The sequence below is a fragment of the Myotis davidii genome, unplaced genomic scaffold, assembly GCF_000327345.1.
Source record: "Myotis davidii unplaced genomic scaffold, ASM32734v1 scaffold571, whole genome shotgun sequence".
Classification (NCBI taxonomy): Eukaryota; Metazoa; Chordata; class Mammalia; order Chiroptera; family Vespertilionidae; genus Myotis; species Myotis davidii.
Genome location: NW_006283136.1, coordinates 1,815,231 through 1,825,998, shown reverse-complemented (window position 1 = coordinate 1,825,998; position 10,768 = coordinate 1,815,231). Strand labels below are relative to the sequence as shown.

The 10,768-nt window shown below is 37.1% G+C and overlaps 1 protein-coding gene across 2 annotated transcripts in view; it reads right to left on the bottom strand.

The window, feature by feature from the left end:
- Positions 1–10,768, bottom strand: part of RNF168 (ring finger protein 168, E3 ubiquitin protein ligase) — a 21,966-nt gene that overhangs the window by 2,610 nt on the left and 8,588 nt on the right. The window contains exons 4-6 of one of the 2 annotated variants that reach the window (XM_015562493.1): positions 9,148–9,327; positions 7,191–7,330; positions 1,120–1,201 (exon numbers count right to left, since the gene is read on the bottom strand). In XM_015562493.1, the coding sequence (XP_015417979.1) occupies positions 1,120–1,201; positions 7,191–7,330; positions 9,148–9,327 (402 nt within the window). The remainder of the gene's footprint in view (positions 1–1,119; positions 1,202–7,190; positions 7,331–9,147; positions 9,328–10,768) is intronic. The other variant, XM_006753401.2, reaches the window with a different exon arrangement.

The window sequence follows — 10,768 nt, the reverse complement described above, 5'->3', positions numbered from 1 at the left end:
CTCTGCCATCATTCCTCAATGCAGGTACCAACCAGACTACCTGGACTTAACTCCTCCATTACCTCTACTTTAAGGGACTTTGGGCAAGTCTCTTTTCTCTGTGTGCCTCAGTTTTCCCAGCTGTAAGATGGGCACAAGAATGATACCCACATTTCAGAGTTGGAGGTTGTGATGAAGATTTAAAGAAAACACATACATTATCTGGCACAGTAAATGTTCATAAAAACCACCTACCTGAATTGAAAAAAATAAAGAAAAGGAACCTGTGAGTAAAGGGTTAACAAACCTTTTATGTAGGAAAGAGACCTGGGTGTCAGCTCATTTTTCCTAGTTCTACTTACCTAGAAACCTGATAAAGGTGGAATGTCACCTGTGTTATTAGGCCACATAGCTTATAGTAAAATGGCCCTTATTGCTGAACTGTATTTGAACTAAAACTATAAGTGATCTACAACACCAGGAAGTCAAAGCATGGAGCTTCTGTAAGTGACTTATAACTCCTTTGGGTGTGTTTCTGATGGGGGCTCCTGGAAGTTACACCCATAGGTTGTTACAATAAATGACTTTCAAGGGTCATGAGGCTTCTAAGCCAAAATGGTTACCACAGTCATCTGTGTGGTATCATTTCCAGGCCATCGCTTAAGAGCTCTGCAATGAGGACTCTTACTGAATTATATGCCTGATGGTGCCCTACTAGCATGATTTGTTTCCTATCCTGTAATCTTTAAAGTAAGTTGGTACCAAGGATAGCCTATTCAGTTTTGTGAGTTTGATTGCCTGGGATCCCCAAACTGGCCCATGAGCCAGATTCAGCCTGCTGTTTTTGCAAATAGTTTGATTGGAACAAAGACAAGCTCATTTGCTTACGTGACAACAGCATAATTGAATTGTTGTGACTGAGACTATAAGGGCCAAAACCCTAAAATATTTACTATATGGCCCTTTACAGAAAAATGTTTGCTTACTGACTCCCAGTCTAGGTCAGTGTAAAATGACTAAGAAATGGTGTCCCATGTATTATGGTGACTTAAGAAAAAAAAAGTTAGGAACCTACAAGTATTTGCAATCTATAGCATTAGTAAACATGCCAAACTAAGAACATCTTTAGCATCCACATACCTTAGACATGGACTTTTGTTTGCCTTCTTGTACAACTTCAGACTGTGATGCTGACCCAAATTGAGATTTAGGTGACAAATACCTTTAAAAAAAAGTTTACCAAAGTTTGAATGCTTTGAAAGAGAAGTGGTATGTATCCAACATAATCAAGCCACTAGCTATTTATGCTGAAGGTTGTCTGGTTGCCTGAATGATTTATCAGAAAGAGCGGAATCTATCCCCTTGTCTCAGATATTTTAGTCTAACTCCAGAGCATAACTTAAAAAGTTGAGTATTGATATCTTAGGGAAAAAGAGTAGAAAAGCATGTAAAATCTAAAATTTCTTAACTCTCAAAAAAATTTTAAAAGGTAGATAGCATCAAACAACCAAGACTGTATACTCTTACCAAAAGTACTGGAAATAACATTTGAAATCTGAAGAAAGGATATGTTTAGTTACTGTTTTTTTGCTTTTAATGTCAGAAAATCTGTATTTTATTTTTATCATGGAAAAGTCCATGATTAGCTTCTTTACCATGTTGGTATACATTTTTGTTACATACACATTCTACTTAGGAACAAACAGACATAACAACGTATCAGCAGATTATATCTCAAAATTTCTAAGCATCTTTAATAGGCTGTTTATCACTAAAAATACAAAGTTAATAATATAATGGAAAATGCTGTCAAAGAAATGGGAATAAATGGACATGTAATGAGCTGGTAGATATATTTAAAAATGGTAAAAGTCCAAACACATATACAACTATGCTTAAACATGGCAGAAATCTCCCAAAATGTTGGATGTCTTTACGTGGTGGTAACTTTGGGTGATTTTCAAAGAGCAGCTAGCTTTAATTTTTAATAATTAAATAAAACAATGGGAAAAAAAGGTCTGATTGCAAATAATATGTACAACCAGAGTTCCATTGCGTCCAAAGCACCAAGTAGTATATAGAATAAAATAAAACCTAGACAAAAATCTCATATAAAGAATAAATAAATATCCCTTATAAATAAACTAGAGTGCCTAACCCACATATTTAGTTATATCAACCTAAATACTCTACACACTTATGAGAACAAGAATCACCTTTTCAGTTGATAAGAGAAAAACAGGAGTCCAGATTTAGTTGCATTTTAATTGTTTCTCAAAGCTGAAGAATCCCTTCTGCCAAAGTTGGACATTAGTCATCAAGTCTATTAGTTCCAAGTAAGAATTATTACAGCATAATAGTTGTTTTGAAATCCATAAGCAAAGAACAAAAGAAGATGTGATCAGATACTTATCCAACTTGATCAGTGAAGATTTAGGAACTGCCCTGGATCTTCTTATAATAACCATAAAACTAAACGGAAATGTAGGAAATATAGGTCATCATCCCTTTCCATGCCTATTTGCTTCCTCATATGTAACCAATTTTTTTGTTAATTGGTTTTTTTGTTGTTAATCCTCACCTGAGGATAGTTTCCTTCCCACTGAGTTTTCGAGAGTGGAAGGGAAGGGGAGGGTGGGGGAGAGAGAAAAACAACAATGTGAGAGACACATTGATTGGTTGCCTCCCACATGAAACCCAGGTACATGCCCTTGACCGGAAATTGAACTTGCAACCCTTCAGTGCAAGGACCAACGCTCTACCCACAGAGCCACATGGGCAAAAGGCTAGAACCACTTTTTAAAAAATGTTTATTTCTATATAGTACACACTATCTCTTATTTATTTTTTTTAAATATATTTTATTGATTTCTTACAGAGAGGGAGAGGAATAGTTAGAAACATTGATGAGAGAGAAACATCAATCAGCTGTCGCCTGCACATTCCCTGCTGGGTATGTGCCTGCAACCAAGGTATATGCCCTTGACCAGAATCGAACCTGGGGCCCTTGAGTCTGCAGCCCCATGCTCTGTCCATTGAGCCAAACCGGTTAGGGCACTATCTCTCTCTCTCTTTTCTTTTTTTTTGCACTATCTCTTTTTTTAAAGAAATCCTAATTATCTGAGATTTTTCTTTTTTAAAAAAAAAATCCTCACCCAAGGATATCTTTTTATTGCTTTTTTAGAGAAGAAGGGCGGGGGAGAGAGGGAGAGAGAGAGAAACACTGACATAAGAAACATCGATTGGTTGCCTCCCATACTCGCCCTGACCAGGGATAGAACCCGAAACCTAGGTGTATGCCCTGACCCTGACCAGGAATCGAACCCCAATCGTTTGGTGTATGGGATGACGCTCCAACCAACCGAACCACCTGGCCAGGGCTGAGATTTTCTTTTTTCACTGTGTCATAAAGATCTTTCTGAGAGAGCCCACCTCATGAGAACAAATAGTTTAGGAGAGAATAGTTACAAAATTATGTAAGATTCACAATACGGGGATGGGCAAAAGTATGTTTACAGTTGTTCATATGGAAAAAGTATGTTTACAGTTGTTCATATGGAGCCCGGCAAGTGTGGCTTGGTGGTTGAGTGTCGACCTATGAACCAGGAGGTCACGGTTTGATTCCCAGTCAGGGAATATGTCCAGGTTGCGTGCAGGAGGCAGTTGATCAATGATTCTCATCATGGATGTTTCTATCTCTCTCTCCCTCTCCCTTCCTCTCTGAATTCAATAAAAATATACTAAAAAATTTACATGATCACAAGAACCCTTATACTAACAATCATCGACTTTAAAATCCCTATGGAGGCCTCCTCTTTATCTCCCACTTCAGAGATGATTATTCTGAGTTATTTATCTCTCTCTTTAAAAAAATATATTTTTATTGATTTCAGAGAGGAAGGGAGAGGGAAATGGAGATAGAAACGTCAATGATAAGAGAGAATCATTGATCGGCTGCCTCCTGCAAGCCCCCTACTAGAAATTGAGCCTGCAAATCGGGCATGTGCCCTTGACTGAAATTGAACCCAGGACCCTTCAGTCTGCAGGCTAATGCTCTGTCCGCTGAGTCAAACTGGCTAGGGCACGAGTTATTTATCTCTTGCTTATAGTTTTACCACACACCTGTATCCCTAAACACCTATTGCTTTAGTACTGCATAATTTGAACCTTATGTATATAGAATCATACTCCATGTATTCTTCCACAACTTGTTTTTTCACCCAACATTTTCCTGAATCATGCATGTTTTCCTCAGATAAAATTCATTTTCACTGTTGGGTAAAGCTCTGTTCTACTGTTGGCATATGGGTGCTCTGGCTCTTTACTGTTATGAATAGTACTGGTGGGCACATTCCTGGACTTGTCTCCCGGGGTTTCTTTAGTGTCTATCCTCCAGTTACAGAGCATCAACCTCTTAAACCCCCCGAAGCACGGTAAGTGCTCCTTATCCTCTAGAACACTTAATGTTGCCAGAAAGCTTACTTTCTAGCTTCTTTCACTCAGCATGTTTCTGAAGTTAATCCAATTATAGACTATATCGGTATGTCATTCCCTTTTTAAAAATATATATATTTTTGCCGAAACCGGTTTGGCTCGGTGGATAGAGCGTCGGCCTGCGGACTGAAAGGTCCCGGGTTTGATTCCGGTCAAGGGCATGTACCTGGGTTGCGGGCACATCCCCACACAGCAGTAAATATCAACATGACGCAGATTATTATTGTAGATCACACAGGAAGAACAACGAGTAAAATATTTAACTGCAGCAGTGTTTGTTTTATTTTTAGTATATTTCTTCATTGACTTCAGAGAGGGAGAGGGAGAGGGAGAGAGAGAGACAGAAACATCAATGGTGAGAAAGAATAACTGATTGGCTGTCTCCTACATGCACCACACGGCACTGAGCCCGCAATCCAGGCATGTGCCCTGACCAGGAATTGAACCATGACCTTCTGGTTCAAAGGTCAATACTCAACCACTGAGCCAAATTGGCCAGGCTGCCATTCCTTTTTTACAGTTGAATAATATTCCATTCTATGGATATACATTTTGTTTATCCATTCAGCCCTCAATGAACATTTGGGCTGTTTCCACTTTTTGGCTATTTGAAGTGCTGACACAAACATTTGTGTACAGTATTTGTTAAAGACCCATTTCTAATTCTTTTGGGTAAATATCTAGGAGTTGAATGTTGAGTCTCATGGTAAGTCTGTTAAACTTTCTAAGGAGTTGGCAAACTGTTTTCCACAGTGGCTGCACCACTTTATATTCTCACCACCAATGCATAAGATTCTAATTTTTCTACATTTTTGTCAACATTTGTTATTTCCTCCTTTTTTTGGATTATAGATATCCTGGTGGGTGTGAAATGGTATCTCATTGTAGTTTTTGCATTTCCCTAATGACTAATGATATTGAGCATCTTTTTATGTGCTTACTGGCTATTTGTGCATTTTTAAAGAAATATCTATTCAAGTCCACTTATTGTCTTATTGTTGAGTTATATTAAGAATTCTTTATATATTCTAGAGATTAGACCTTATCTGTTTTTAACTTTATTTTAACTTTTTTTTATTATTCTTTTTTTAATGTACTTCTTATTGATTTGAGAGAGGAAGGGAAAGGGAGCGAGAGATAGAAACATCAATGATGAGAGAATCATGGATCGGCTGCCTCCTGCATGCCCCCTTCTGGGGATGGGATGGAGCCTGCAACACAGGCATGTGCCCTTGGCCGGAATTGAACCTGGGACCCTTCAGTCTGTAGGCCGACACTCTATCCACTGATCCAAACCTGCTAGGGCTTTATTTGAACTTTTAATCCACAAGCTTCTCAATTCCTACTTTTAAATTCACCAGTTTATTAAAATTTATCAGTTTATTAGGTCCATCTTTTTTTCTAATGATTTTTTATTTTTGTGTATTTCAAAATATATATTTAGATGCATAAAGATTCATAAGTTATAAGCAGAATATTGTGTAATTATGCAATCCCTCTGCTTTTCTCCTTTTAATGGTTTTTCTTTTGATTCCTACTTTGCATAATATCAGTATTAAAAATATTGATACTGCCATATTTATTTTTAAAATATATTTCTATTGATTTCAGAAAGGTTGGGAGAGGGTGAGAGAAACATTAATGATGAGGGAGAATCATTAACTGGCTGCCTCCTGCACGCGTCCCATTGGGGATTGATCTGAAACCTGCGCATGTGCCCTGATCAAGAATGGAACTTTTACCTTCTTGGTTCATAGGTCAACGCTCAACCACTGAGCCATACTGGCTGAGCTATTTTTTCCTTTAAAAGCAGGCACTCCATTTAACTCTGCCTCCACCCTAAATCTAATTGTCCACACCCCAAATCCAAAATTTCTAAGAATTCCACAAGGATTCTGCAACATATTGTCTCATCTGAACCAATCCAGACTTTTTGAAGTCTAGGTTGTGTTTCTTAAACTTTTCCAACTATGAATTATGATGGGAAAGCTTATATCTCATAGTCATAAATTCTACCTGGTGCTGGAGGGGTGTTGTGAGGAAGCTAAATCATTGCTCCACTGTTGACTACATGACTCATACCTTTTTATAGTAGAGAAGAAATATAATGCATAAACTGGGAAAAAGTGGGTGAATGATCTAGATGCCAAATTATAAACTCCTTCAATGAGGATGACCTAAACCAAGGGGAAAACAAAATCCAACTGGTTAGTCTTTTAAACTTTTTTTGGTTAATCCTCTCCCAAGGATATTTTTTTCATTGATTTTCAGAAAGTGAAAGGGAGAGGGGATGGAGAAAGAGAGAGAGAGAAACACCAACGTGAGAGACGCACCAATGGGCTGCCTCCTGCAAGGCTGGGCTTGGGCCTTCAACCCTTGACTGGGAATTGAACCCCGACCCTTCTGTCCAAAGGCCAATATGCTTAACCACAATGCCAAATCGGCCAGGCCCAACAGTTAGTTGTGAGAAAATGGGAACATCATGGAAACCCTGAGCAATCAAGATTAAAAAAGAATTCATATCTCTCTTCATGCTAGCCAGGAATCTAAGCTATGTGAGTAGCTCTCTATTTTCATTTTATATCAATCTCAGACCATCTGGAGGTTTTTCATGCAGAGTACATAGACCAAATTTTGACAATTAGTGAACTATATGAACAAAAAACACTGGCATACAGTAGGTGGTCAATAACTGATAAACAGCCATGTTCACTTACTTCTGAATATCTCCAGTATTTGTTTGTTTATTTTTACTTTTCTTTTGCAACTTGCTTGTGACTGGATCAGATTTTCTGGAATTCATGGGAGAAGCCAAGACTTTTTTCTCACAGAAGTTGTTCTTTAACAACAGAAAAAGCATAAAAGACATTAAAATAAATTTATAATAAAATAAGCTATTAATTCAACTAACTCAGAATTCACAATAGAATTTTTCAGGAATTGGGCTTACATTTAAATTCTACACACCCTTTGAATAACATTATGTAAAAATTAGTATAAACAAGATTAAGTCCAAAAACAAAGCAAAAAAGATTAAGTTCATCCAAGTTGGTCTAAATTAATTGTATTTTTACTCGAAAGAGCACAAAAGGAATAATGATACTAATCTTATTAGCTGATAATTTGTTAATATTTCTAATGAGTAGTTTACATAACTACCTTTATCTATATGAGTAAATTCAAAGAGGTATAGATATACCTGGAATAAAAGTTAGTTTTATGTAAAAGTAATTTAACTTGGGGACTTACGGGCATACCAATAAATACCATGAATTTTTATTTGCTGTAGTCTTGTTTCTTACCACATTATTGGAAAAATGAATATAACTGGCAGTGACAGACATTTGGCCTTGGACCACCCAACAACTTTCACAAGCAGGCCAAAAATTATTCTAAAATATCAATAAATCTACTCTATAATCTCATGTGAAAACAAGGATTAGAATAACAGACTCTTAAAAGACAGCTAAAGATTCTCCTCTTTGAATTATTGGGAGGGCAAAAGTATGTTTACAGCTGTGAGCATGCAAAACAGCTATGTGACGAGGGCTGTATCATTTATTAACTATTGTATTATTTATTTGTGTTATGTAAACCTACTTTACCCACCCCTGTGTTCTCTTTCTTATCCTATTTGTTATTCTATTGGTCAATGTCTTTACTTCTTATTGTATGCCTTTATAAAGCTATTTTACTTAAATTTTAAAAAGGAAGTATATTAAAAAGGGCATATAATCTAAAACTTGAATATATTATTATTAATGGTAGGCCTCTAAAAATGAAAAAAAAATCCAAATTCTGGATATAGTTCATTTTAGTAAGTGTACTTTAACATATTTGTTGTTTGAAAGCAGAGGAATTGTTTTTATAGGCTCTCAAACTTAAATACACCTCAGACTTCCCTAGATGCCTCTGGGAATGGTATGCCCTAAGTCCCATCTCCAGAGAGTCTGATTCAGTAGATAGAGAACAGTTTACATTTTCTAAAAATCCCAGGGTAATTCTGCCAGGTTCTTTCAAATCAATGGGTCCTACTGTATTTTTTAGTCTTAAAGTATGCGTTTTTACCCTTTCTTTCATTCATTTCCCCTATGCAGTAATTTAACTACAGCAAGATAATAAAATTCAGCTTTAATATATTAAGAATTTAATGTGTTTCACTTTCTAAAAATGATCTATATCAATACAATGGAATAGTATACCATTCTTTAAAAGAATTAGACTGTATGGAGTAATACACACACACAAAATCCCTAAGATATATCAAGTGAAAAAAGGCAAGAAAAAAGTAGTATAATTGATAAATCCTTTTTAGGCAAATAAGAAAAATAGTTATAAGAAATGGTTAACAGTGCTAAACTTTGGGGAAAGGAACTGATGTAATGGAACAGAATGGGAATGAAGAGGTGGGAAAGGAAGCTCTCATTTTTCACTGAATAGCTTTCCTGCATAATTTGAATTTACTAATAATATAAACATTTTTTACACTAATAACATAAACATTTTTTAAAGTACACTTGAATTAGAACAAATGTAACAACATTTGAAAATTGAAAGAAGTTTTCAGTAGAACAAATGTCAGAAATAGCTTATAGTTATGGTGAACATTTTTGAAAATTACATAGTCAAAGCAATAAGAATGTTAATACTTCAAAATTTTCTCCGAAAACTTACAATATTAATGCTTAGCTTTCTTGCCAGTTCTTCATCACTTTTTAGCTGTTCTTCCATCTCTCTTCTCCTTTTTTCTGCCTGTCTCTTTTCTTCTTCCTCCTCCTCTGCCAATAATTTCTGTATGTACTCTTCACTGGCTTTGTTTTCTTCTTCCTCACTGGCCCGTCGCTCTGCCTCTACCTTAAAAATAATTAATAGAGAACAGTCCTTTTCTGAACTTCTTAATATACTTACAATATCTATAATAATAAAAGCATAATGTGCTAATTAAACCAGACATCCTTCCAGACGACCTTCCAGACGAAGCCAGGGCTGCAAGGGAAGCCTGGGTCCTGGGTGCCAGAGGGAAGCCAATGCCTGCAGCCAGGGAAAGGAGGCCTACTCTTGCATGAATTTCGTGCACTGGGCCTCTAGTTTCTTAATAAGAACAGTAAACATTTTTTAAATGAACATAGACAGGAATTAAGATACCTCAAATGAAGTACAAATCTGGAGAGGCAAATTCCTACAGGACAGTTCAAGAAGTCTCCATGGCCGAAACCGGTTTGGCTCAGTGGATAGAGCGTCGGCCTGCGGACTGTAAGGTCCCGAGTTCGATTCCGGTCAAGGGCATGTGCCTGGGTTGCCGGCACATCCCCAGTAGGAGATGTGCAGGAGGCAGCTAATCGATGTTTCTCTCCCATCGATGTTTCTAACTCTCTATGTCTCTCCCTTCCTCTCTGTAAAAACTCAATAAAATATATTTAAAAAAAAAAAAAGAAGTCTCCATGAAACCTTCCCAGATCAGCCCAACAAAACCTTAATCAACCCTCATCCCTCCTCACCTCAGTCCTTAATCCCAGCTTCTTCTACACCAGCAGTTCTCAACCTGTGGGTCGAGACCCCTTTGGCAGTCGAACGACCCTTCCACAGGGGTCACCTAAAACCATCCTGCATATCAGATATTTACGTTACGATTCATAACAGTAGCAACATTACAGTTATGAAGTAGCAACGAAAATAATTTTATGGTTGGGTCACATTTTAAGGGCCAGAAGGTTGAGAACCACTGTACTACATTGTCACACATTTGTGGGTTGTTTCCAGGTAATACTTTCTCTCAATTAACAGAATGCCATGTGCAGATTAACTTAGGCCTAGGTTCCTGAACCAAAACCTAGCAAAAGGAATGTAATGTTAAAATCTGACTAAGACTGATAGGATCTATCCCTGAAATTTGGAAGAATCCCTAAACACAGTGGGCAGGAGTGGAATGGTTGCTGAAGAAACATCCACACTGGTTATTATGATTTACAAAAGAAGAAACATAGAAAAACAAGTAACTTTCTTAAAACAGTAAGTGTCAAATAGAGACTCAAACTCTGATTCTAGGATCTAAGGCCATGCTTATGGTCATTTAAACTATACTTCTCCTAAAAACAAACAAATAATACTTCTCCTGGGGGGAAAAACACACAAAAGAACAAACAAGGGAGAAACTAAGATGGCGGCAGAGATAAACACCGGGAAGTTGATGCCGCTCACAACAATTGATTAATACCTCAGAAAAACAATACGGACATCATCCTGAAGGGCAGGAAGCCTGGGTGAGTGGAGACTCGACAACTGAATGGAGAGTCGC